At 44.2% G+C, this 27971-nt stretch overlaps 1 protein-coding gene across 2 annotated transcripts; it reads left to right on the plus strand.

Moving 5' to 3' along the window:
* On the plus strand, positions 644 to 27658 carry TMEM248 (transmembrane protein 248). Of its 2 annotated transcripts, XM_018040715.1 has the most exons (7): positions 644 to 884; positions 16229 to 16405; positions 19399 to 19684; positions 21302 to 21452; positions 22456 to 22639; positions 23971 to 24114; positions 24934 to 27658. In XM_018040715.1, exons 2-7 carry the CDS (start codon positions 16247 to 16249, stop codon positions 24952 to 24954), a joined length of 945 nt encoding a protein of 314 aa, XP_017896204.1. In that variant the 5' UTR covers positions 644 to 884; positions 16229 to 16246; the 3' UTR covers positions 24955 to 27658. The 2 variants fall into 2 exon arrangements, with proteins under 2 accessions (XP_017896204.1, XP_005697820.1); XM_005697763.3 differs by lacking the exon at positions 644 to 884 and having other exon boundaries at positions 14321 to 16405.

Raw genomic sequence — 27971 nt, forward strand, 5'->3', positions numbered from 1 at the left:
CAACAACAACCAACACAAATAACGAACAAAAAAATAGTGGTGCTATAAACGTTACTAGGTCAATTTGTGCAGACGTGCAAGTGTTTCTCCAAGGTAACATTCTCCGGAGATAATGTATACCTTCAAGTTTACTGGACAATGCCAATTTATTTTACAAATTCATTTCATAATTTTGATTGCAGCAAGGGATACTTTTATCAGCAGAGATTAATCCTGGAGCAGAGAGACACACAGACACACGCACACCCGCACACCATTTACACGCATGCACACACTTTACACACACACCCATCAAACACTAAACATCATATAAATGCACCGCCTGCAGCCTCGTACAAAAATCGCACGGACACACAGAAATCCACAAACATGTATGCACCACAAACAAACACGGACCACTCATGCATACTCCGCGCAATACTCTCACTACACACCACTCTTACACACACGCAAAAGAACGTCCCGCACTCCACGCTAGCACGCACGCAGACCACGTACTCATGTGCGAGCCCCCCACGTGACCCAGCCAGGAAGCATGGCCTCCGCCTCCAGCGACTGAGGAGTCTTGTCCCCGCCGGGCCGCCGTCGGACGCCAGGTGTCGGAGGTCAAGGCGGCGTTGGCCGTGGCGTTTTTTCCTACCCGGAAACCACGGAAGCCGGACTTGGTGACGAGACCGTGTCGCGGCGGCGGGAGCCCGACTGGCCTCTGGTCCTCGCGTCGGCCCCGCGGAGCCGGACGCTGCCCCCGGCGCGGCGGGGAGAATGGTGCCGAGCGGCCCCGGGCCGGCCGCGCGCCGCCGCTAGTGAGCTCCGAGCGGCCGCGGGCGTCCGGCGAGCAGCTGGCCCGGCCGGGCCCGGGGCGCGCCGCTGCCCACCGGGGCGGGGTGAGCCAGGGCGGGCGGGGGTCAGGGCTCGGCCGGGGCTGACGAGGCCGGGAGGGGGTGAACCGGCTGGGTTTCGCCCTCACGTCTCGGGCTGCAGCCCCCGCTCCAGCTGCCGATGGGGGTTGGTCCTGGTCCGGCCTAGGCTGGTGGCCTCGGCCTGGGTCGCCCGCCACCGGGGTTTGTCCACTCGCGTCCCCGGTGCCAGCGTTCCCTGGAGGCCCTCGAGATGGCAGGACTTCCCACGTCTGGAGCCGAGGCCTGGATAATTTGGATTTGGCACGGGGAACGTGTTGGTAGTTTGCCTTTGTTGACTTTGGGTCGCGTTTGCGTTATTCCGTTTGCGAAGGATACACATTTCAAGATGGGAGGGAGAGACTTGCGTATGTGCAGACACTTGACGTGAACTAGTGGTATTTTTTTGTGTCAAGCTTGGTAACTATCCAGAGCGGGGGTGGATTATCATCCTCACTCATATTTTAATAAACTAGATTGAGTGGCTTCAAGGTAATCTGGAGGCCGGTAATTTTAGTTCCCTTGATAGGCACCCTCTGGAATAAGACTAGGCCTGTTGTGCTGCTTTCAGCCGTGTAAACACCATAATCGGTGGACAGCTGGTGAGGGGGCCTTTGTTGAAGAATCCGGTGTCTGTAGTTTAGTTCTCAGCCGATGACAGCCTTGGCTGAGTGTTGAATGATGAGCTGCTTTGCGGTCTGCCTGAAAGCAGGAAAGCTTGTGGTTGCTGAATTGCTACTTTCCCGCCTCAAAGATGAGCCCTCCCGGGAGGTAGCGGGAGGCACGACCCCAGGGTTGGTGATGACTGTTGGTTTGTCCCTGTAGCACTCTTTTTGGTGAGCTTGCAGTCTGAGCTTTTTGTATCCCATGTGTAGATAGTTCTCCGTTAAGGCTTGAATGATAAAAGCACCTTCCTGCCCCTTACTGCATCTAAGAAGTCTCAAAGGAAATAGACCTGTTATACAGCTGAGATACACTTTATGACTCCAAGCCTGTTTACTCTGGGAGTAAGGAGGCAGTGTGTTGACTTCCTAGTTAAGGTTGGGGAAGAATTTCTGTGGCCTAATTGAGATGGACTGGAATCAGGGCTGCGGAGGGCGTCCGGGTTCTAGGATCACAAATGCTGATGGAGCGCACCTGCTCTGTTGGAGCGGGAGCTGCAGCTGCTGCAGGGAAGCGAGACAGACCTAAGTGCAAATATAGTTTTTGCTGGCAAGGGACTTAATTAGAGAAGGGGATGGGGGATAAAACGGGGCAGGACTTAATTGCCATATAAAGATACCAGCTGTTAGAGATTTCCTTTTGATGAGAATCGGAAAACTTTCCTAAAGGAAGTGACTTTTTAAAAAAACTTTTTAATTTTTTTTGTTGTGGTACAGCTGATTAACAAAGTATGTTGTGATAGTTTCAGAGGAACAGTGAAGGGACTCAGGCATACATATACATGTATCCATTCTCCCTCTAGCTCTGTCCCATCCTGGCTGCCACATAACCTTGAAGGAAGTGACTTTTGAGGTGGACCTTGAAGGATGGGGAAGGTTTGGGTCATTCTAGGTTTGCTGGGAAATGAAAAAGCTTGGGCCTTTGGTGGAAGGGCACCTGGTCTAGGTGGCTAGGCAGTAGGTGACTGGAAGTATTCGCAGAGACAGCTGGTTAAGGGTTGAATGCTTTTCTGCTTCAGAAAAACACAAGCTACCGAGTCTGACTTCTGGTGGTTTTCTGGGATACAGAGAATTGTTTGCATTTGATGTATGTGTCTTGTTTTGTTAAACAGCCAATGACACGAAGCAGTGCTTAGCTCATTTTAAAGACAGTGAGAAAAGATGCTGATTGTAATTCCTGTCTGGTATTAACAATCAGGAAATTAAATTTGCTGTCCTCTAGTGGTTTATGTGCCTGTGTTTAGTTTGCGGGGGCACAGATCTAGTAACATCTCTGCCACTCTGGCTGCAGCCGAGTGATAAATGGCGGACTTTTAGCCATCACCTTAGTGTTTTTAAGGACACTTAGTTCACTTCACAGAGATGCTGTTTGTTTCTATCACCCAGTTGTTGAAGAACTGTTGAGGCTGTTCAAACAGGACACCCTGGAATGTTATGATTAGTCTTAGGACCTCACTGGCTTCAGCCGTAGCTTTTCTTTAAACACACAGGGACCAGCTTAACTTTTTACTCCTCCTTTTTGACTCTTCTTCCCTCTCTCCCCACTGCTCTGTCTCTTCCTGGTTACAGTCAAGTGTCTGAAAAAGAGTGGTCCTAACAGGGATGGCAGAGCTATGGGATGTTTTTGTCACTGTTAACCTGCTACAAAGTGATACTGACTTGTGGAGGCTTTAGAATTTTTTAAGAAAAGTTAAAAAAATTTTTTTCACTGAGACATTCCAATTAAAATGAAAAAAAGGTAATGAAGGAAAGATGATAAGAGTTTTTAGCATATTAAATTTCCACTTAGGATTTGTTTGGTAAATGTAGAAATACTTAAATTATCTTTTCCATACCAGAGGTATGCCACTCTTTCTGTGTATAATTATAAACCTGGGGAATGTAGAGCAATGTCTGATGGTGATAGTTTGCAGAGTACTGTCATTTGCCATTTTGTGCTATTTGTTTTAAAATGCTGTTTTCAGAACATATCCCAGTCTTTACACTGTGTTCAGATGTTATGATTCCATGTTGTGTTCCTTTAATCTTGTCATCACTCATGATTTATTTTCTTAAGTACCTGTTAATTAAACCCCAAATCATTACATCTCAATCCAAAGATACTCTCAGTTTGGTTTTTAAGTAGGTCAGCAGTTAAAAAAACTAAGAACAAAGAGATGAGTTATTTTCAATTTTGGGACTAAAAAGATGAATTTATTTGTTAAAAAGAGGGATCATGTTGGAAATTCCCATGATTTTATGTCTTGATTTTGAAAACGGAGCAGTGCATTAAGTAGTTACAAGTAAGTAGAAATACAACCAAAGTCTGAATTTTGGAAAATAAGTCATGAAATTATATCAGCCCACATTGTTTTCCTTTTGTCTTTATTTGAGTACTGTTATTGCCTAAAATGCACATTTAGCAACTGAAACTTTATGCTTTCTGTTATTTCCCTTTTGATCATTTAAACTTGTTGGGTGAAACAAGTTTTTGAGAGTCTCTTCTGCATTGTAAGTTGTATTTAATTAAGAAACAAGAAACTATTGGCAGGGTACTCCACTCATCTTTGCTTCATACCCTGGTGAAAGTGCTGAAGTGGGTTGCCTTGCTAAAGAGATGGGAAATAAGGTAACTGTGTTAAACTTCAGAAAAAATCAATCTTAATTGTGCTTATATTGAAGTCAGCTAAAATACACTATCAGTAGTATGTGCCTTTTTTTTTTTTTCCTATCAGGCATTTGACTTGAAACCTACTTATCAACCCTGGTATTGTGATTGGTGGCACAGGTTTTGAGGTCAGGTGAATTAAGTCAGAATCTTAATTGAGTACTTCCTGTGACTTTTTTGTAATATAACGTTGTATAAATTAACCCGTTTTGATTTCCGTTTCCTCTTGGGTAAAATGAGGATAGGCATATTTACTTAGCAGTGTTGTGAGGATTAGGAAATATGTATGTAAAACACTTGTCACGGAGCCTAGCCCCAGCACATTTTAAATGGTGGCTATTAAAAACGACCCTTAACCCCTAAAGGGAGAGGTTTCTGCTTATATCACCGTTGATATCTTAGTTGCAAAGCTGTCTGACTGCTGCTCAGTGTGTGTCTCATTTGATGGGGTGGACTCTGCATTCAAACCCGTAACATCTCCTGGGAGGCAGGGGAGCACTCGGTAGTGTCCAGGCCCTGGAGTCTAGCTGGACTTGAATCCAGGTTCATTTAGGACTTCTCGCAGCTCAGCCAACTTCCTTATGCCTGAATTTCCTCATCTGTAAAGTACAGATGTCATGAGGATAAAATGTGTGCAGAACTCTTAGAACATCGTGCTTCACTCATCAAAGTGGTGGTAATGTTAGATGTTACTGTTGAGCACCTTCCCAGCGCCAGGTCCTGCCCGAGGGAGGAGGTGTGTAGAGACGGCGTCACAGAAATGAGAGCCCACAGGCGCAGGATGCGTTTGGAGTTCAACTGGGCTGAAGGGGGCAGTGGGGCTGGAGAAAAGCCACTGCTGAGAGACGCTGCAGCCGTGGGAGCAGCGGGGCTGGTAGCTGGTAACTGCTGGGGTGTCGGAAAGAGTCCAGAATGGCTGGCAGGGGTCCCTGGGTAGAGAGCTGGCTTTCTTTACGAGGAGGAGCTGATGTGGAGGCTTTGGATAGGCTTTGACCTGGATGGGTGGTTCGAGGTGCCTGTGGGTCCTCTATGTGGAATGTTCCAATAGATGGATGTTTCCATCTGGAGTGAAGTAGGTGAAATTGACAGGAAGCTGTGAATGAGTGTGTCTGCCTTGAGCAGCGGGCCAGCGGACCCCAGGGGAGAACCCCAAGTTTTGAAGAGAGTGAGAAGGAAGAGCAACCAGGAGAGGGAGGTCCTGGCAGCTGGAAGGTGGGGTCGCCCTTGGTGTCCATTGCCACCGGGAGGTAATAAGGACCCAGACCTCGGCTTCAGTGTCGAGACCTTTGTGGAGACCTTGACGTTTTTCTTAGACTTTGTTGCTCTTCATTTGCTTCTCTGAGGGTCTTTTCCATCTGTATTCACTTTTTTTGTGGGGGAGGGAGGTGATTTCTCAGTGCCGGAGAGCTGGGTGTTGACATGGCCCTGAGTTTCTGTGAGACGAGCCGGTGTCCTCATCTCTGCTGAGTCTTGGATAATCCGGCATCACATCCATTAATATTCTTTATTAGCCTTAGGGTTTATAGCAACCAGCCTTAAAGCCCTTTGACTATCTTAAACATCACAGGATATTTGAGAAGGCTACTTTAATTTTTACACTCAGAATGAGCCTCTCCCACATCAAGGTGACTGACTGCCTGGCCTTTTCTCTTAGCATAAGGCCAGCATATTTCCCGCAGTGGGCGTTAGAACCAGCTTGCCTCCCTCACCCTCCCCACACAGTCCCCCTGTGGGCTCTTGTACCACTTCCCTGACTCCTGGTCTCCTCAGAACTTTGAAAAGGGTGTGACTTGATAAGAGAGTTTTAAGGAATTTCTCATTTAGCCTAAGGTCAAAAATTCAGTTTAATAAAATGGTGGTTTTGTTGTTCATGTGAAGTGCACTTTTTGATCTGGGTCACAAGTAGTGGTTTAGTGTAACTTAAAATAAGTCAGGAACTGTTTAGGAAATATCATCTGAGAGTGTGGAATCCCCATCCTGTGCAGAGATTCTAGTTTTAAACTGGAACAAGTCGCCACGTGGTGTACTTTGAAGTATGTGGGCTGTGGAGAGGGGCAGAGAGATGCACAGAGGACTGCATATCAGCATGATGAGTGTTAATTTACTTCCTTTCCAATAAAATATCATAATTGCTAACTTATCTATTTCTGCCTTCACGGTTCCCTCGGGAGGCCTTCCTGTTTCACTGGCTCACTCTCTGCCTGTGGATGTGTTGGTTTCCTCACTTCTTGTGACCCCCACGGCCCTTCCTCCCTCTCATTGAACCAGTGAACTGTTATCATTTCTTAATGGTCTGATCCCCCCAACTAGAGTGAGATTTCAGGGATCCCCAGTGATCTCTCCAGGGGGAGGATTGTGTTTATGCAAGCTCAAGTTTACCTGAGTACTTTCTAAAACACCAGGAAGCTCAGAGACCCTTTCTTTTGTTACTGCTAATGCTGGGTCACTTCTCAGCAATATTTGGCTGATACTTCCTCCTTCTTGACACTCTTCTCCTATGCCTTGTAGGACCCTTCACCATCCTGGGCACCTGTTTAGCTCAAGGTCACCCCATCCCAACCCCAGGCTCTCCCAGCCTCTAGCGCGCAGCACCGGGTTGTCTGGAGGAGTCTAGTCAATGTTCTGAGTTTAGTTTTGGTTTCTCATAAATCCAAACACAGATCGCCACAAGTTGAGCTTTGTCTTTCTTTAGCACAAGAACATATTAAACAACTGTCCTGTTTTCTGTTTTGTGTGGTTTTTTTTTTCTCTCTAGGTGGGTTTAACAAATTTTCTTTCTTGTTTATTGCCTTTATTAATGAAGAGAATGAATGGAATTAAGGTTTAATGAAATTTTATTTGGACCAGGAGACCAGCAGGGTCAATTGACAGTCATTTATAAATTTTAGTTAGAAAGTATTATAAAAGAAATACATTCTCGTGATGGAAATGTTAAAGAAAGACATATAATCTCACCACCTAAAAGTAACCACCCTTGTTTGCATTTGAGGGTGTGTTATGTGTTTTTTTCCCATATTGGTGCTTGTGTAGCTCTCATGCTTTAAAAACCTGAAATAACCGCATTTTATGTGTTTTAGATCTATGTTAAGGGCTACATAGTTTTCCTACTGGGGCTGTGTTATACTTTAACCACTTCCCTACTATTGTTAGATATCTGGTTTTCCAGTTCTTAAAATTTTATATACTCCTGAGAAGACTGTCGTAGTAGTTAAGTCTTTGTTTTCAGCAGGGAGGGTTTTCTCAGGTTAACTTGTTAGAGGCAGAATCACAGAAGTGTGTGCTGAGCTTTAGTGCTGTTGGCATGCATGGCCAGGCTGGTCTCCAGAAAGCTTGTAGCAGTCTCTTCTCTCCCCTTTTTGAGGACCTCCTAACTTGTGGCTTGCTGGAGTTAACCCTAGGATAATCTCAGCATTGCCTCTTGCTTACTTAAAAGCTGCAGCCTGATGTTTAATGTTGTCATTGAGCTCGTCTCAGAGCTCCAGGTACCGAACCGATGGACTTTAGCTGTGTGCGCTCACACTTGGGAAGCTGGCTCTTGACTGTTCTGAGTGCTTTACCTCCCTAGGCTTTGCAGAGAGGTGGGTCCACAGCCCAGGTCATTTCTTATCTTTATCCTGGTGAACGTCTCCGATTGGGGTTGGGATGCACTTGGGGTTGGAACGCACGAGTGTAGGAGGGAGGTCAGCTGGTGTGCTTTCTCCTCCCCATAGAGCTTACCTTATTTTTAATTAAAAGTGAGACATTTACTGTTGAGAGGATGACGGAAATTTACTTGTGATTCTTTGCAGGGGAAATAAATTTGTTTAGCTCTTGTTAATTCATCTTTGAAAACACTTGTAAATGGTGGAAAGGAATTTTAACTTTATGAAGTATTTGGGCTTTTAATAATTTCACTAAAAAACCCACAAAAATGCTTTTACTTTTTAAGTGAATCCAATAGGCCTCCTCTGGAACTTGTTCTAATTAAATTGGTGTATGTTGACATTGCTTGCTAATTTGTGGTTATTTATGTTGAGATATATATACATGTTTATATGTATATGTGTGTTCATTTATATTCTAGAGTGATATGGTTTTAATGATAGCTTTATCTAGAAGGGAATTCAAATTTTTTTGTTTTTCTAAATATTTCATTATTGTAGTTCCAGGTGGTGCATAGTTCCTAATTATTTTATATGCAATTCAGATTTCATTGTTTTCTTAATAAATGGAGCTCTGATTTACTGTTGACATTTTTGTTTCTGAAACCTACTAATATTTTATTTTTTAATTGACGTATAGGTGATTTACAATATTAGTTTCAGGTGTACAACATAGTGATTTAATACTTTTATAGATGACACTCTCTTTAGAAGTCTTATAAAATATTGGCTGTACCCTATACACTGTCCATTACACCTTTGTAGCTTATTCATAGATGGTGATTTGTGCCTCTTAACCCTCTACTGCTGTTTTGCTCCTCTCCCCTTCTCTCTTCCCACTGGTAACCACTAGTCTGGTGTATCTGTGAGTCTGTTTCAGTTTTGTTATATTCATTTGTTTGTTTCATTTTTTAGATTGTACCTATAAGTGATAAAATACAGTATTTGTCTTTCTCTGACTTATTTCACTAAATATAAGACCCTCCAGGTCCATCTGTGTTGTTGTGAGTGTCAAGATTCATTCTTTTTCATAGCTGAGTAATAATCCATTATATGTATATGGAATATTTTCTTTTATTCGTTCATCTGTTGATGGACACTCAGAACATAGGTTGCTTCCCTGTCCTGGCTATTGTAAACAGTGCTGCTATGAACATTGGGGTGTGTGTATCTTTTTTAATTATTAGTTTTGTTTTCTTCGGATATATACCCAGGAGTGGAATTGGCGGATCATATTGGTAGTTCTATTTTTAGTTTTTTGAGGAACTTTGTACTGTTTTCCATAACGACTGCATCAATTCACATTCCCACCAACAGCTTACTAGAGTTCCTTTTCTCTACATCCTTGCCAACATTTGTTGTTTGAAGCCTGTTTAATGAATAGAGAGTTCTGTTGCTCAGCATCCTTGACAGTATTTGGTTATTGTCAGTGTTCTGAGTTTTGGCCTTACTAATAAATGTGTCCTGGTACCTTGTTTTAATTTGCATTTCCTGATGATATGTGAGAGCATCTTTTCATATGCTTCTTTGCCATCTGAAAAATCTTTGTTGAAATGTCGGTTAAGCACTTTGGCTAATTTTTAAATTGTGTTGTTTATTTTCTTGTTGTTGAGTTTTAATAGTTCTTTGCACGTTTTGGAGAACAGTCCTTTATCAGATGTCTTCTGCAAATATTTTATCCCAATCTGTGCTTGTCTTCTCATTCTCTTGACAGTGTCTTTTGTAGAGCAGAAATCCTTCATTTTAATGAAGTCTAGCTTACCACTTCCTTTTTTCATGAATGGTGCTTTTGATATCCTTATCTAAAAAGTCATCACCAAACTCAGGGTTTTACCCAGTGTACCTCCTAGAAGTTTTGTAGTTTCGCATTTACTGTCGGGTCTGTGATCCATTTTGAGTTCGCTTTTGTTGAGAGTGTAAAGTCTGTGCCTAGATTCATCTTTTTTGGCGTGCGTATGTCCAGTTGTTCCCGCAGTATTTGTTGAAAGACTTGTCTGCGTCATTGTATTGACTTTGGTCCTTTGTCGAAGAGCAGCTGACTGTGTTTATGTTGGTCTGTTTCTGAGTTCTCCGTTCTGTTTCATTGATCCAGTTGTTCTTTTGCCAGTACCACACCGTCTTGATTACGTAGCTTAATAGAAAGTCTTGAAGTCAAGTAGAGTCAGCCCTCCCACTTTGTTCTTCTCCTTCAGTATTAACTGTTTTGGTTTTTTACCTCTCGATATAAACTGAGAGGAAGTTTGTTGATACCCACAAAATAGTTTGCTGGGATTTTGATTGGGATTGTGTTGAATCTGTAGGTCGAGTTGGGAGGAACTGACATCGTGACATACTGAATCATTGTATTGATGAACATGAAACATCTCTCCATTTATTTAGTTCTTTGATTTTGTTCATGAGAGTTTTGAAGTTTTCCTCATATAGACCTTGTACATATTTGTTAGATTTATACTTAAGTATGTGGCAAGGGGAGTGCTAATATAAATGATACTGTGGTTTTTAATTTCAAACTCAGCTTGTTCCTTGTTGGAACATAGAAGAGCAACTGGCTTTTGTATATCAGCCTTGTATTCTGCAATCTTACTGAAATTACTAATTTATTTTTCAGTGTAAGTCTGGACTCATTTGATTCATTTAATAAACTTATATTTTAAAATTACCTACTTGGTGTTTAGCTATTGATAAAGTAGAGACAATAAGATGTTGTGTCTACCAGCGAGAGGCTTACAGCTTGGTTGGGGTAGACATGTACGCAGGCAGCTGCAGTAAGGTATTTCATTCTGTGTGAGAAAGTTTTGGCGTATAGTGGGGACATAAAGGTGAAAGTCACTTCTCCCTGAGGGACTGCTAGGGGTGGGAAATGTTTCATAGGATGAGGTAACCCTTCAGCCGGGACTTGAAAGAGGGAAGTTGAAGTAGTGAGAAATGGCGTATGACGGTCAGGAGGACCTCTGGACTCAAAGGCCTGCAACTGTAGTATTGTCTAATGTGTTCTAGGAATTGTAGGCAATGGCACCCCACTCCAGTACTCTTGCCTGGCAAATCCCATGGACGGAGGAGCCTGGTAGGCTGCAGTCCATGGGGTCGCTAAGAGTCGGACACGACTGAGCGACTTCACTTTCACTTTTCACTTTGATGCATTGGAGAAGGAAATGGCAACCCCATCCAGTGTTCCTGCCTGGAGAATCCCAGGGACGGGGGAGCCTGGTGGGCTGCCGTCTGTGGGGCTGCACAGAGTCGGACACAACCGAAGCAACTTAGCAGCAGCAGTCAAACCATTAAGAAGCAGACAAGACGTAGTTTATGGTAATTATAAGGAACTTGGACTTTATTCCTAGGTCATTTGGAGCTCTGAGATAATAAAGCAGTGGCAAGATTAGATTTGCATTTGAAAAAAGTCACTGACAGGAAGGTGAATTATTTAACCCATTGCAGGAAGATCCAGTTGAGGCTCTTAGCAATAGCAAGTGAAGATGATAAGGGCCTGAACTAAGGGGAGTATCAGAGGAGTGTGGAAAAGAAGAGTCAGAAGTAAGAGACGTTGAAGAAATAGAATCTTTTTTTTAGTATTTATTTACTTTGGGCTGTGCTGGGTCTTTGTTGTCTCCTGCTGGCACTCTCTAGCCGTGCAGTGCAGCGGCTGCCCTCTCGTCGCGGGCTACTTCTCACTGCAGTGGCTTCTCTCGTTGCGGAGCACAGGCTCCAGGGTCACGGGCTTTAGCAGTTGTGGCGCACGGGCTTAGTTGCCCCACAGCATGTGGGATCTCCCTGGACCAAGGATCAAACTCGTGTCCCCTGCATTACAAGGTGGATTCTTAACCACTGGGCCGCCAGGGAAGCTAAGAAATAGAGTCTGTAGCGCTTAGTAGTTGCTTGGGTATGGAGCAGCAGTAGTCTAGGATGTTCTCCAAAGGTCTAGGTTGAGATGGGACTACAAGAGGAAGGGTCAGATTGGGCAGGAGTGCAGGTTAGTTCAGTTTTCGACATGTTGTAGAATGTATTAAGTACAGGGGTAGTCAGTGGGCGCTGAGATACAGATGTCTTGGGGCGGTGGGACATGTGGAGGACGGATGCAGTGTCAGTCTCCATCATCTTAAGAAGATGGGCAGAGCAGGTAGATCTGAGATAACATTTTGGGAAGAAAATCCACAAGATTTGGTGATGGATTAAATTGATGATAGTGGTGAGAGAAAGTCATACAGGTAAATGAGAAGGTTGAGGAAAGTTTACATTTTGAAATGCTTCCACTAAAAAAGAATACAAAAATCTGAGATAAGATTCCAGCTGCAGAGGTTAGAAAAACCAAGCTGAGCTAACCCAAAGAAGGCCAGTGCAGAAAAATAATTTTTTTTTAAATGGAGAAAGTACTAAAAAAGAAAAGAAATTATCTAGATGTAATCTGTAAACCCAAATACTGCTTTTTTTGAAAACACAAATACAGTACAGCTCTGGTAAGGCTGATTAAAAGGAGAGAGAAGAAGACAAACACGTCACAACATTTGTAATGAAAAAGAACAGGACTACAAGTAAAAATTGAACAAATCACCAGATAATACTGGCTTCCCTGGTGGCTCAGACAGAACAGGATCTGCCTGCATTGCAGGAGACTCGGATCAGAAAGGTCTCCTTAAGAATGGAATGGCTACCCACTCCAGTATTCTTGCCTGGAGAATCCCATGGACAGAGGAGCCTGGCGGGCTACAGTCCATGGGGTCATAAAGAATCAGACATGACTGAGCAACTAATGCTGTCACTTTCACAGTTAAAAATTGGACAAATCACAAGATAATACTGTGCTAGAAATGTTAAAAACCAATATAACATGGGCAATTTGCTAGAATAATATGTCTTATCAAAATTACTAGAAATAGAAGACATAGATTTTTAAAAAATTATTTATTTATTTTTGGCTGTGCTGGGTCTCTGTTGCTACAAGCGGGCTTTCTCTAATTGCAGTGAGCAGAGGCTACTCTAGTTTCGGTGCGAGGGCTTCTTGTTCAGAACGGGCGCTCTAGGGTGTGAGGGCTTCAGTAGTTGCAGCACATGGGCTCAAATAGCTGTGGCGCGTGGGTTTAGTTGTCCCAAGGCATGTGGAATCTTCCCAGACCAGGGATCGAACCTGTGTCCTCTTCATTGGCAGGCAGATTCCAACCACTGGACTACCAGGGAAGTCCAGCTTATTTTTAAAGCATGAGTAAGTAGTTAAGACAGCCCGTCAAAATACAAAACTAAAAAAACGAGTCCAGATGTTTTTTTGGTCAAGGTCTATCAAACTTGGGGGCTTCCCTTGTGACTCAAAGAATCCGCCTGCAAGACGGGAGACCTGGGTTTGATCCGTGGGTTGGGAAGATCCCCTGGGGAAGAGAAAGGCTCCTCACTCCACTATTCTGGCCTAAAGAATAGGGCTGTATAATCCATGGGGTTGCAAAGAGTTGGACATGACTAAGTGATGTCCAACTGATTTTCACTCTATCAAGCTTCCCAGAGAAAGAAGCAAATATCTTACATATGTTGTTCTAGAAAATAAATGAGTGAACACAGTCAGTTAATCCTATGATATTAGAATGACCTAACCATACTAGTCAGGGAGTATATATAGCTAAGGAGAGAATGATTTTGGCTTATCATTTTTTTTATCTCGCTTGTGAATAGATGTGGAAATTCAGAGTAAAATTTAGCATACATAAGTCAGCAATATAGTTTTAAAAGATCATGATTATATTATTCAAGAAATGCAAATAAATCGTTGTGAGAAAAAATCAATGAGCATAGTTCATGTTAACAGATTAAAGGAGAAAAATTGATTGTTCAGAGGTTGCAGATAAAGCATTCATTAAAATGTAACAGTTATAATGAAATTCTCTTTGCAAACTTGAAATAGAGGGTATTTCCTTAACCTGATGAGGAATTTCTGTGAGAAATCTTTAACATATGCCATATTTATTAGTGAAGCATTAGAAGCATTTCCTTTAAAGTCAAGAATGAGGCAAGGATTCCTATTATTGCTGCTTCTGTTCATTTCACTGAAGGTTCTAGTCAAAGTAGTAAGAGAAAAAGAAAAGATGAAACAAGGGTTGGAAAGAAACTCTGTTACTGCTTGTGGAGTTACTGTCAAGAGAAGCTATGGTCTAATTCAAATTTGAAAGATTGTAGCCAAGTGTCTGAAATTGAGATCAATATACAAAAGTCTATTGCTGCTGTATAAACTAATAACAATGGAAAATGTAATTTTTAGAAGATACTGTCAATGGTAGTTGTATAAATGATCTTTGAATCAATCCAACAAGATGATTAAGAGAAAATTAAAAAAAAAACAAACTGTTGAAAAAGAAAGTGGACCCAAATAGACATTTACTGCTAGAGGATATGAGGTTTCTTTAGAAAACGATGAAAATGTTTGAAAATTGATTATGGTGATGGTTTTCCAATCTATGAATTGAATTGTATACTTTAAATGAGTGGATTACATGGTGTGTGAATTTTATCTTAAAAAAGCCATTAAAAAGTTAAGAACCTGTCATAGGGCCAAAAATACCATAAACCATATTTAAGAAAAACCCAGACTTGGAGTAGTTATATATAATGTTTAGAAAAAATTGGAAAAAAGGTCCAGTGTCTAAAATATCCGAAAACAAAAAACTTTTGAATGTTAATAAGACATAGGCAAACATCCTACTGGTGAATGGCCAAAGATTCAGGCAGTTCACCTACAAAGAATCTATATGGCTGATAAAGAAGTAAAAAGATACTTTTTTCAGGGAGATGTAATTTAAAATAATGGTGAGATACAGTTTCACATAGAATATCAAATGTTGGCATGAATGTTGGGAAATGGAGCGAGTGCTTTCCTTGCAGGTAGAGGGCTGGGGAGAGGAGTATAAACTGGGACAGCTTCCTCGGAGAGTCTGACAGTCAGGTTGCAGATGGGCCTACTGGTGACCTCTTTGTGTTAGAACCACTCTTGTGCCTGCTGAGGTGTCCTTTGTGAGTGACACAGTGGGAAGAACCCGAGATAACTCAACTATGATACAGTTGCATCGTGTACAGCAGGTAAAACCAGTGGACTGGGTCAACAGATTATGTCTCAAAAACAGAAGGTTGAGTCAGCCTTGTGAAAACAGACAGGTACGCAGCCTGGCTTGTTGCAAGTAGTTGCTGTTTGTTCTTAGGTGCTGTTGATGCGTCTTTTTCTCTCTCAACTTTAAAAGCTGGCACATATTAAAAAAATAGTTTTTAGTATTGTCGCCTGATCATACATACAAGAACTTATTACGTGCCTCTGCAGTTCTCGGGGCCAGGAGCCGGGGCTGTAGCAGTGAACAAGATGGGCAGCGTCTGTGCTCTCATGGAGTCACGAAAGAGGGATGATAAGACTGTAAACTAGTAGAAATTTAACTGAACAGTGTGAAAGGAATTGAGGCGGGGTTCTGGGAGATCGGGGGTGGAGGTAGTCACGGAGGGGCTCTCTGAGGAGCTGCCTACTGAGCAGAGACCTGCTTTTGAAGAAGAGCAAGTATGTGGAAATTTAAGGGGGAAGGACTCGAGGCAGAGGTAAAAGCCTTCAGGTAGGATATGTTCAAAAATTCCAAGGATAAAATAGGAATAAGTTTAGCAAAAGGAGTGCAAACATGTGCTTTGAGAACTGCAAAATACTGAAATAAAGAGAACATAAATCAGTGGAGAGGCACCCTAGGTTCGGGGACTGGAAGACAAATACCGTTAAAGACTGATCTGCAGGTTCAGGTGACTTCCCTGTAGAGACTGAGAGCTGCTCCTGAGAAAGATGCGTGTGGCCAGCGCCCAGTGAATGGGGGAGGGAATGTTGGTGGAGATGGAGTTAACGAGGCTGGCGGGGCTTCTGGATCATGACACCCTTTGGGCCTTGACAGGAAGGCTCAGCTTTAAGCAGGGGAGTGATGAAATTCAGTATTTGTCTCTGCCAGGTGCTGGAACGGGCAGGAGTGTGGTGGTGAACAGGATGAAACGTGAATAAATAGAATTCCGCTCTTCGGTGGTAGGAAATGAGAGCACCCTCAGCTTATTTTTGTACATGTTGGCATGTATTTGTGTCGTGTCACTGACTTACTTACCTGATTTCTTAAGTAATGTGGAGGTAGCGAACGTTCCTTAAAGAATAATTAAGAAAATTCCAACCGAAAGAATGTCTGTCTTTCAAAATCCTACCATTTGGAAATAATGACAGTTAATATTTAGTGTTTGTTTTCCGCCCCTTCTAGTCTTTTTTTGAATGGATTTGTGATCAAACAGTTCTCAAGTTCAATAACGTGTGACCTCCTCACCCGCCAACCCCATTAGAGAAACAAGGGAGTCGTTTGTTTTCTTTCGGCAAGTCTGTCAGTGATGCTGATGAATTCCTTCCAGGTGAAGCTGATCAGAATAATGTTCAGCATCAGCCCCCTGGAGAACCTGAAGCTGTACATCAGCAGCCGGCCCCCCCTGGTGGTGTTCATGATCAGTGTCAGCGCCATGGCGATAGCTTTCCTGACCTTGGGCTATTTCTTCAAAATCAAGGAGATCAAGTCACCGGAAATGGCAGAGGTACAGTAAACCGTCAGTCCTCTTGGGTGGGCTGGGCCTTTGCAGGGTGGGGAAACACCTTTTGGCTCTCCACATGCCTTTCTTTGGTTTGTGACTTATTTATCCCAGTGAGAAGGAGTCATATTTATTGAGAATTTTTGGTCTTCCATCTTGCAGTGACTCACTTTGGTAGGAAATAACCTAGTCAGATAGTTATTGATTTAAATAATGCTACCAGCTTTAGTGAGACTGTTTCAGCAATGAAGCATGTATTTTATTTTTTTATCTTTTATTGTTTTTAATTATTTTTTAAAATTTAAATTTATTTATTTTAATTGGAGGCTAATTACTTTACAATATTGTATTGGTTTTGCCATACATCAACATGAATCCGCCACGGGTGTACACGTGTTCCCCATTCTGAACCCCCTCCCACCTCCCTCTCCGTACCATCCCCTGGGTCATCCCAGTGCACCAGCCCCAAGCATCCTATATCCTGCTGAAGCATGTATTTTAGAAAGTGCATTTGTAAAATGTCTGTGTCAAGAAGTTCGAGAACTAACTTTTTGCTATTCACACTAAATTAGCTAATTGCAATTTAAAAAAACCATAAGCATTTATTTTAAAACCATATATTGTCATGGAGTTTCATACTGTACTGAAAGCCTTTTAATTGGGAAGAAAGAATTGTAAAATATTAGAAAGCAGGATTTTATTTCCAAATACATTTCTCTTATCAAGGAAAACTCTAGTTATCTACAAACTTGCCTTATAGATTTGTTTTTTGGTCAGTTTAAATGAATTATTTGGGCATTGCTCTTTAATTGCTAATCTAGGTATGTAGTAGTTTTTGAACAGTCATAATACAGATTTTGTATGTTTTTGGAAATTCTCTAGGGGTCCAGCGGTTGACTCAGTGATTTGACTGCCAAGGGCCTGGGTTCAGTCTCTGGTTGGAGAACAAAAATCCCACAAGCCATGCAGCACAGAGCTCCCCTGCCCACCCCAGAAAGTGTGTTCTTACATATCAGAAAACAGTAGTGTCCGCAATCTCGTTTGATAGGGGTGAATGACTGTATACCTGTTAGAAAAAGTTTACATTATGCTGAACCACTGACATGGTGAATTTCCTGGTGGATAAGTTTCCTTTGGGACAACTTAGTTTCTATCTTGGTAGCTTCTGTGAGTGCCCCCTGCACTTTGTCTTCTTGGGTGTGTTCCTTGGTGGGGATGGGGGCGGGGGCGGGATTGCGTTGCTGTCTCAGTGTGTGCGCCTCGCTCCTGTGCCCTGCGCCGTTCTGGATTATAAATGATCTTGGCAAGAGGAACCACCTTCTCTGACACAGAGCAACAGGCTTGAGCTACTTCTCCCACTAAACCCTGCCAAAGAGATTCTTACCAGGAGACTTAATTCTGGCTTAATTCTCCCTTTTCTGACCCTGCCTGAGTCTTTAGGGCTGAAAATGAACATTCTAGCCACAACCAAAGTTCTGCAGCATCCTGGCATTGCTCTCCTTCCAAGCTCAAGTCCATGTTGAATGCTCAGCCAGGGCCAGAGGTTAAGATGTAGCCTGGATAATTAGCCCTTGATAAGCAGAATGGAGCCTGACCTTGGACTTGGCCAACTGTTCAAAATGGACTCGAGCTCTGCAGGAAAGCAGAGCTGCAGGACGCTACAGAACTTTATGATTTAATTTAGGGATTTTATTTTCAAATGAGGAGACTGGGTATATAGGGAAAGTTTGTGACTGAATCAGAAAACTTAATTCTGATTCTGCCTGCTCTCACCTCAGCTGGAGTTGGAGAGTCCCCACTTTGCTCTGGGTCTCAGTTTGCTCATGTCTGGAATGTGAAGGGGTGAGACTAGAATGTTCATTCTCAGCTCTAATGTTCTTGAATGGTCTGCTGAGTTTTCAGGTGTTAGGGAGAGTGTAATTTGAAGTTGCTGGTTTCCCTCTTACTAATGCCCAGTTCTGATACACTGGGGCTGTAGAGGCAGACTTGGCCCCTCAGGAATTACTTGGATGGCATCTTTAATTAATGTTAGAGTTCCTGGATGTGCATTTGGTTTGTCTTGACATTTGGCAGCTTTCTGTAGATAGTGTTACTTGGGAGAAAGGAGTGTGGAACAGCCGAGGTTGATTTGTTGTTGCCATTCTAGCCTGAGTTCATCTTTGAGTTTCTGCTCAAATGAAAAAACACCCTGGTGGATAATTTACTATATTGGTATCCGTTTTAAAACTGTTTATAGTTTAAACCATCAGTACAGATATAAAGAGAAGCTTGAGAACATCTTTTCTCCTCCCTTTTGAAATTGTTTCTGTCGTAAAGTGGCACCCAGGGTCCATGACTAGGGGGAGAAAGTATTAACACCAGGGTGGGTATTTACTGTAGTTTCATGTTCTCAAGAGAGAGAGCTCAATGTAGAAAAGTGACCTTATAAGAAAATATTTTAAGGCAGCCTTAATTTTTAAAAAATAGCTAATGGTACCCAGAGGGGTGGGGGGTGTGAGAGGGAGGTTTAGGAAGGAGGGGACGTGTATACTTATGACTCATTCACACTCTTGTATGGCAGAAACCAGCACAGCGTGGCAAAGCAGTTATCCTCCAATTAGAAATAAAATGATAAAAATAGCTCGTTGTAACTGCTAAATGAGTTTAGATTAATACTTTGAATGTTTTACTACTTCTGTTCAAGCCGTCTTTTCAAATTGGATTCTGAGGCTAGATGATTTTCTGTAAGTATAGTATCCTTTTTCCTCTTCACATATTTTCCTGAGTTGTTTCAACTCAGCTGATTTACTAGGCCATGGCAATGAGGAGTTCATGCTTTAGATTTTGAATGTGAGAGTGTTTGGAGTTTTCACAGTTACGCCCGCTCAGGAAGCTGCAGGCTGCGCCCGCGCCGTCGCTCTGCAGCACTGGCTCGGACGCCACACCGCGGGCTGTGACTGTGCCATGGCGCCGGTGGCACTCAGACGTCTCACCCTTGCTTCTCTTTCGTTTTACCAAAGGACTGGAATACTTTTCTCCTGCGGTTTAATGACTTGGACTTGTGTGTCTCAGAGAATGAAACATTAAAGCATCTCACAAATGACACCGCAGCTCCAGAAAGCACAGTGACCAGCGGCCAGGCCAGGACGTCCACGCAGTCCCCACAGCCCCTGGAGGATGCGGGCCCACTGAACATCTCTGTAGCCATCACCCTCACCCTGGACCCACTCAAACCCTTCGGCGGGTACTCGCGCAACGTCACCCATCTGTACTCCACCATCCTCGGGCATCAGATCGGCCTGTCGGGTACGGGAGTGGCGGCCAGCTCCCCAGGCTTTCTCTGGCCACAGCTGTTAGCACACAGAGTATTGAGTGTCCGGTTTCCCTCCTCAGACTTGCTGAGTCTTGGTGTGTGTCCTCCCTTTTGTTGAGTTTGAACCAACACAGTCAGGGAGGAAGCACTTCTACTGCATCTCCACTTACTCGAGTGCTTGGTATGCAGTAGGTGCTCAATGAAAGCTTGCAAGTGGGAGACTGGGAAGAAACTATAAGGCCTATTTATGGTCTTAACATTTTTGAATACATTTTTTAATTTGTGTTTTTTAAATTTGTGTGAAGTACAGTTGATTTACAGTGTCGTGTTAGTGTCTGCTGTACAGCAGGGTAACTCAGGTGCAGATACACACTTACCATATTCTTCCCCATGATGGTTTGTCACCGAATAGTGAGCGTAGCTCCTTGTACTGTGGAGTAGGGCCTTGTTGTCTATCGGTTCTATCTAATAGTCTGCCGGAGGGGAGGGAAGGATTGGGAGTTTGGGATTAGCAGAGGCAAGCACAGGTCTGTTCTCTGTATCTGTGAGTCTGTTAAGCACAGATTGTTTAAATTCTGGTTCATCATGTTGGAGTTTTCAGTACATACTACAGATATTGCTGTTAGTCTTAAGGTTTTTTTTTTTTTAATGCACTGGGCTAAATGCTAGGAATTAGAAAAAGTCCCAGATCTGGTCTCTTCCCTTTGTAATTTTGGGATATGAAAGAGACAAGCATAACGTAAGTTAATATTCATCAGGCACTTAAGAGTAGTTCCTGGCAGACAGGAAATGCTGTATAAATGCTTGTTAAATAATATTAAACACCTGTAGAACATTGAGCGCTGCCCTTGGACTAGTACTAAACCCATGACAGACTGTAGGTGAATCAGGAGAAGGTTGAAGTAGTGGGAGCTGGAATAATCAGGAGGGGCTTTGTGCCAGAGAGTTGAGCCTCAGAAGAATCATCTTTGGTTACCAAGAACCTTTTAAAGTCCTTAAAGGAACTGGGGAGTGCCTGGCAGCCCCCTGCTGGCTGCTCCTGGTGAGAGGTGTTCCCGTGTAAGGCGGTAAGGGCAACGGCTGGGTTTTCCACGGGGTGGGTGGACCTTTTTCTTTTGCTGTGATGTTTAATACCTTGGTGCTCATTTGCACTTTATCTCTCACCTGTCCCATGACCTTTCTTAGGTCTAACCTGCTGATCCTCAGTCTGCTTATATGTGAAAGGGTTACAGTAACACTTCTTCGGTCTTGTTCATGGGATAGTGGTCCACTGGGTGAAGCAATACATACGCTCTGCCAACGGTGCGGACTCACGCAGCCCCAGCTTTCCCACCCAGGCATGGCCGGGCCCTGGCGTGGCCTCTCCAGGCGGCGGCCAAGAGCGGCCTGGCTGTGTTTGCCACACCGTGGGTCTGCCCAGTGAGCAGGCCTCAGAGTCTGGCTCGGAACAACCACTGTTATTCTCGAAACCCCGCAAAGGCAGGGGTCACACCTCCCTGGGTTGATGGGATTCTTGGGTGGGTTTGATTTCAGGATTCAGTCAAATCCCAGAGAATCATAAATGTATGATTTCTTGCCTTATTTACCAAAACACAGATTTCTCTTTCCAGGCAGAGAAGCCCAGGAGGAGATAAACATTACCTTCACCCTGCCCACATCCTGGAGCTCGGACGACTGTGCCCTTCACGGGCATTGTGAGCAGGTGGTGTTCACAGCCTGCATGACCCTCACAGCTCACCCCGGCGTGTTCCCCGTCACCGTGTAAGTGCGCCCTGTCCCCCATGGATGTATGTGAGAAGCTGTTTACCGTGAACTTGACTAGGATGCATTAGCAGCAGATTCTCAGGACAGCTGGCGTCGCATTACCTTGTAGAATTGTCATTGCTGGGACTTGTCTGTAGGGTTATTTCAGTTTAATTTGCTTTTCTGAGGTAAAACTTCTGCATATAAATATCAGAGGGTTAGTGTTTCAGTAAGGTCGTAAAAGCATCGGGTTGTGTTTGCAGGTTTTAGACTTCCTTTCCTGTTGGTAGAAGAAGCCACAGGAAAGATGCATATGAGCTGATCCTGTGACCATAATGACCCATAATGACGGCTTCTGAGCAGTATTTTGTTCATCTCCATTATCCAGGAAGACTTATGTTTTAAATTGATAGTATAAATTGAACCTTATTTTCCATGAAATAGTTACTGTTGCTGAACCTTCTGCTTCTTTTTTTTTTTTTTTTGAGCACCTGTCAGTGCTAACTGCTTTGCCTTTAAGCCTGTTCTTGCCTCTGCTTTCTCTGTAAAGGAGGTAATGATCTATAAATACATGAAATACACAAGGTGGAGCCTATTTAAGGATCTTAGGCTGAGTCCTTTTAAAATAATTATCCTGGGATTAATCTGTTTTAGATGTTCGGAGGTTTGTAGGCCAAATTCAGCATTATTTGCTATTGGTTGTAACAGCTGATAGAGAAGTTTGGAGAACTTCCAGTGGTGACTGAAAGTTTAGCTTATTTGAGAAAATGGGCTTACAAGGAGTGACTCCTTTCTGGTGATAGGACCTAGGATTGATTTCCGAAAGCAAAAATCTAACACCCAAACTCTCAAGTGTCGGTGCCTAGTTCTTAGTCTGTCGTATTTATTAATTAAAAAAAAAAAAAAATCACTGAACTAAAAACATAATAGGCCTTATCTCAAGAGAATACAGCTGTCTCCGATTTCTCCTTCCCCACAAGAGGCCCTGCTCAGCGCTGTGTCTTGCCTCCTTCTCCTGCAGACAGCCGCCGCACTGCGTTCCTGACACCTACAGCAACGCCACGCTCTGGTATAAGATCTTCACCACGGCCAGGGATGCCAACACAAAATACGCTCAAGACTACAACCCTTTCTGGTGTTACAAGGGGGCCATTGGAAAAGTCTACCATGCTTTAAACCCCAAGCTTACAGTTATTGTTCCAGATGTAAGTGAGAAGAATCCTGTGCGTCAGTGTGTGTCCCGAAACTTAGAGCAGACCCTGCTTACCTCCTTTCTTGGGTTAGCTTAGCTCCTGCCATTCTCGATGTCCGGCTGAGTAGGGAGGCCAGGTTGGGGGAGGCTGGAGACTTGCCGAAACACACCACCCCTTTGGTTAAGGAAATTGCTTCTGTTGTTCGTTGTCCACTTTGTCCAGCAGCAGTTATGTATTGATTGCGGCTGTGTGCCTGACTCAGAGGGGCTGCCGGAGAGGCTGGTCCGTCTTCCTCCTGCACACGTCCCTCACTGAAGCGTCTGTGGTTAGTGGCAGTAGGAGCAGTACACGGTGTGGGACTCAGGCAGATGTAAACAGGAGAGGACTGGCTGGAGACTGATGCCTGGGTGGGCTTTGACGTCACAAAGAGAAGACGGCGGGAGGCCCTGTCCTCTGAGCTAGTGGGAGATTTGCCAGTTTTGTTTGCTCCTCAGACTGGAGCCCGCTTTTAAAAGACTGCACTGAATTTTTGTAAATGTTCTTCTCTCTGTCAGTCCATGCCAGGTGGATTTCTTTTCTTCTTGCCTGGTCCCTCTCTTTCCTTATGTCTCACTTTAATCAAGTTGTGGGCGTTGGAACACCAGGGCCTGCAGGAATGAGCAGTGGAGCTGAGACTGTGAGGTGGGCAGGGGCCAGGTTCCTAAAGGCCCTTTGGGCCTCACTGAGGCATTGAGATCTCGGAGGAGGAGGCCAGCACTGCCTGTGTTTGGGTTGTAGGAAATTTGTAAAGCAGTGTGTCAGGAAGACTGGTCTGCCCCCCTGATACATGAAATAGGATGGAGCCTGAGGAGGCCTGGAGCTGTGAGAAGGAACAGGAGTGGAGGCCTGGCTGGGATCTCAACACCTGGCCGGGCCTGGTGGCCGGTTGCCTGTGGCACTCAAAGGCGTGAGTCACGGCTGGCGTTTGCAGCCAGGGGCTCATCGATGTGGGGAAAGGCCGCAGCCTCCCTGGGGAGGAGTAGCAAGGGGTTAGGAACACAGACTTGGGGGGGTCAGCTGTGCAGCTTGAGGGCTGTGAGAACAAGAAAATAAAGGGAAGGGCAGGGGTTAAAGGCTCCGGGGGGAGCTTGAGCAGAGCACTGGTTTAGGAGGGGAGCGTGTGGGTGGTATCTGGAACACCACAAGCTCCGGCTTTCCTCGTTGAGAAGATAGAGAACCTTCTGTTCCCATGTGAAAAGGAACGCTGAGGCAAGCCTAGAGGTTGTGCCCCCTGATTTCAGGAAGCCAGCCTTAAAATCTCAGTGACTCAGTGTGGATGTCTCTGGTTGGTTCTCTTTGTTTAGGATGACCGCTCGTTAATAAACCTGCACCTCATGCACACCAGTTACTTCCTCTTTGTGATGGTGATAACGATGTTTTGCTACGCGGTTATCAAAGGCAGACCCAGCAAACTGCGTCAGAGCAATCCTGAATTCTGTCCCGAGAAGGTGAGCGGTGGGTGGGTCTGGCCCAGGACTGCTCTAGAGGTCTCTGGGTAAAGTCCTAGTTAGTCCTATTTCCACTTACTGTGGGTGAGTCTTAGTTCCTGTCAGCAGCCATTGCCCCTCAGCCTATAATGTAGTGTTGCATTTTCAACCATACACCCAAGTCTTTGGTGGGAAAAAACCGTTCTCACATCCCCAGTGGAGGGACTTCCCTCGAGAAGTCCCAACTGCTGCTGGGCTCTGTCCTTCCAGTGTCCTGGTCAGCAAACTAAGATGCCACGTGCTACACCGTGTGGCCAAAAAACAAGCGAAATGAAAATTAGATCATCAACAAATTACAAATCAGGGACTTCCCTGGTAGCCCAGTGGCTAGACTGCACTCCCGGTGCAGGGTTCTGGGTTCGATCCCTGATCAGGGAACTGGATCCCACATGCTGCCATTGAGCCCTGGTCCAGCCAAATAAAATATTTTTTTTAAAAACTACTTTAAAAATTCTGTATTTAAAAAAATGTTCCCCGCTGGAGAACAGCTAACTCTGAGGGCTGCCTCCGTTCCACTGAGGTCAGTGTGCTGGTCACTTCCCAGAGCGCTGAAACTTGCCCCCATCTCAGCTCAGCGCTTCATGAGACCAGCTGATTTCTATTCACTACCTCCTAGATGAGCTTGATCTTTTTAGCATTTAATCGTTCCCCTGCCTGGCAGATGCGTGCGTGTGGCTCCCTGGGTTTGGGGCTGGGCCCAGGCCCCCAGTAGGAGAGCTGGTGGGGCTGAGTTACCTGCTCGTCGCTGCGTGACCGGTTGGCCGTCTTGCTGTCTCCTAGGTGGCTCTGGCAGACGCCTAATCCCACAGCTGCCGTTTTCTGAGAGAGACTGAAAGAACCATAATCATCGCCTGCTGAAGCCAGCCTGGGCCTGGACACTCTGTGAATACATTATCTTGCAATGTTGGGTTATTCCAGCCAAAGACATTTCAAGTGCCTGTAACTGATTTGTATATATTTATAAAAGTCCATTCAGAAATTGGTCCAGTGATGCACGTGCTTCGCACTGGGTGCCGCCAGAACCCTTCAGCCTCACCTGTGGACTCGGCAGGATGGCCCACGCGGCGCCCAAGGACTCTCGACCTCGCTGCCGGAGCAGGCCCTGCTGTCTTTCCCCGGGGCCCGAGGCGTTTCACCGCCGTGGGGGAGGTTACCTTTGGTTCTTGTTCAGCGCGATCTGTACAGAATGTTCAAAACAGTCTGCACCTTTGATATACTGCATTTCCAAAGCCACCCCAATCCAGTTTGTGGATTTTATGTGTCTGTGGCTTAATAATTACAGTAACAACAATAACACCTTTTTCCTCTGTTTTGCTTGCAAGGAAACATACCTTTCTAAGTTTTTTTTTTAATCCCCCTCTTTTTCCCTTTGAAGAGAAAATAGTCACATTTTAATACTACTCTAGTTAGGAGAGATTTGTGCTTTTATCTTGAGTAAAAAGTTAAATATTTAAAAGTCACTTACTTGGTAAAGATCAAAGTTTCATTTTCCACGTGGACAGCGAGGAGTCTGGTCTTGTTTGACTTGAGCTGGCTCAGAGTGCTCCACTGTCCTTTTTCTTCTCTGCTGTCCCTTACCTCCAATATGAAAGTTGAAACAGCTTCCTCACTCCAAAGGGCTTCAAAAATGAAGTACAGATGGCTCTAGAGTGAAAACGAGCCATTCTCTTTTCTGCAATGCAGATGACAGGAAAGGAGAGGGTGATGGTTCCGTCTAATATTCATGAAAGGGTTTCTTGTTTTCTTTGAGGGGGTAGTGGGTTTTTCTTTCCCTGGTGTTTTATGGGGAGGTATTTCATTTTTATGCAGTTAACATACTTGGAAGGAAATGGCAACTTGTAGATACAACATTAAGAAAACGTTGGCTGTGAAATCTGAGGGAAAATGATTCTGATTTGCCATTTATCAGGAAAACCAAAAGCATTTTTTTTCTTACAACATTCTGATGATCTACTTCTTTTCTCCCTTTTTCCTTCCAAGTCATTTTCATTTTAAGACGGTTGTGCATCTTTTCTAGCCCTGTATCACTTATGTTATTACCATTTTTCTTCACCGCTTTTTGCCTTCCTGACTTATAGTCATTAATGTTTTCTGAGAGTTCTCCCAAGCAGTGACAGAGCAAAAGGGCGGTTACCAGTCTTGGGTGTGACTGCCAGCACTTCTTTCCCTTAACTCCAGGTCTGTAGTCAGTTCTAAATTAGAACCAGCCCTGCAGTCTGAAATATATTGGCCTAGAACATTTTATCCCAAGTTGTTTTTTTTTTTTTTTTTTTTATCCCAGGCATTCTTGAATGGAACACATTTGTGGGCTTTTACTGAAGGTTATTAAAATAATCATCATAGTAACTTGATATGTTAATACTTATTTTTCCTTTTAGTACATTTCAAGCACAATAATCAGACTTGTGTATCCGTTTTTTTAATGATATGAGTTGCTTACCTGATGCATAGCTCACCAGTTAATTTAGTTTTCTCTTTAGAGACTTTGAGACTTACAAGATGAGATTGAGAAAAAGCCATTTGCTTGGCCTTTAGAAACATCAGTATCATTAAGACCAACAGACTTTAGATGAAGCTGCTACTGAATTAATAAAATCCCAAGGAAGTAGAGTTACAGGAATAGATTATTAACTGGCAGAGTAATATAAAAGGAAGACAGGTGAAAAAAGTCAGTTTCACTGGTTCGTTGGGTCCAGCTTGTTGCTAATATTAATGACCCTTATGTTAATTACAGGGACTGGCTGGCATCCGCTGGTAGGGGAGGAGGGACTCTGTTAGGCACAAGGAAGGGAAGTGCCAAAAATGCCTGGACAGTATGACTTGTCACGAGGCCAGGACAGAAACACACTTTAAAACCCAGCATTCTCCCCTTGCAGGTGATCTCAGATCTTACAGAAACCCAGTCAGGTGTACAAAGGCAGGCTGGGGATGCCAGGGGTGCTGGGTCCACCGACCCCCAGCAAGTCCAGAGGACCCGTTACTATCCAGGCACGGACAGACAAGGTCCTGTCCTCCACTGTCTCTCACTGGGAGGGCGGGGGACCTCAGGATGAGAAGAGGGTCGTAGACAGGGCCTGTCTCCCCTCCAGGGGGCGACCCCGTGCAGAAGCACTGGCCCGTCCTCAGGCATCTTGGACTGGAGTCCAACAAAAGGTCAGCAACTTACTATTAAAACAGTTGTTTCAGATCATATTGATCTCTTTCCCTTTTCCTTTTGTCCTTTCACTGTATGACTTGAATCAGTTTTGATTCTATTTGTAAGTTTTTCTCGTCATTAGGAACCTGCCACTTGTGTTGCGTTCTCTTGGGCAGTGTATTGGGGTTCAGCCTCCTGGTTTTTCACCCTCCTGCAGGCACCGTGGGGTTCCGAGGGCCAGCGGGTCCGTGTCACTCACCCTGCTGCATGATGGTTGGTAGCCGATCTGTCCGGCATTCACTCCCAGGTTAATTTTCTGTGTTGAAACTCTGTGCACATGTGCTTTCCAGAATAAAACGTCTGAATTTATTCGCTGTGTCTCCATTTCCTCCTGTCTGCTGGGTGTTTTCTAAGGGAAGAACATACACGATAAGTCAGTGGGGATGTTTTGCAAGCTGTTCTTAAGTGTCAGCTGTCGTCAGGATGAGGGGCGGGCACTGTTAGCTACCAAGCGGGCTCCACCAAGCCCCCAGGTCTTCCCCAGAGTACAGAACCTTAGTGTGCTGGACCCACAAGTGCTCGCAGACCTGCCCAACTCCTGCCCGGAAGGAGGCAGAGATAGAGAGCAGTAGGAGTGTTTGAATGGGGATGGGGTTTACAGACACCCGTCTCAGTCCCACGC

This window comes from Capra hircus, chromosome 25 (assembly GCF_001704415.2).
Source record: "Capra hircus breed San Clemente chromosome 25, ASM170441v1, whole genome shotgun sequence".
Taxonomy (NCBI): Eukaryota; Metazoa; Chordata; class Mammalia; order Artiodactyla; family Bovidae; genus Capra; species Capra hircus.

Excerpts from the sequence above, each read along its gene's own strand:
- TMEM248 (XM_005697763.3), top strand. The coding sequence starts at position 16,208 with ATGCTGATGAATTCCTTCCAGGTGAAGCTGATCAGAATAATGTTCAGC. Across the intron at positions 16,406-19,398 it reads AGTCACCGGAAATGGCAGAG|GACTGGAATACTTTTCTCCT; the intron begins GTACAGTAAACC and ends GTTTTACCAAAG. Across the intron at positions 19,685-21,301 it reads GCATCAGATCGGCCTGTCGG|GCAGAGAAGCCCAGGAGGAG; the intron begins GTACGGGAGTGG and ends TTCTCTTTCCAG.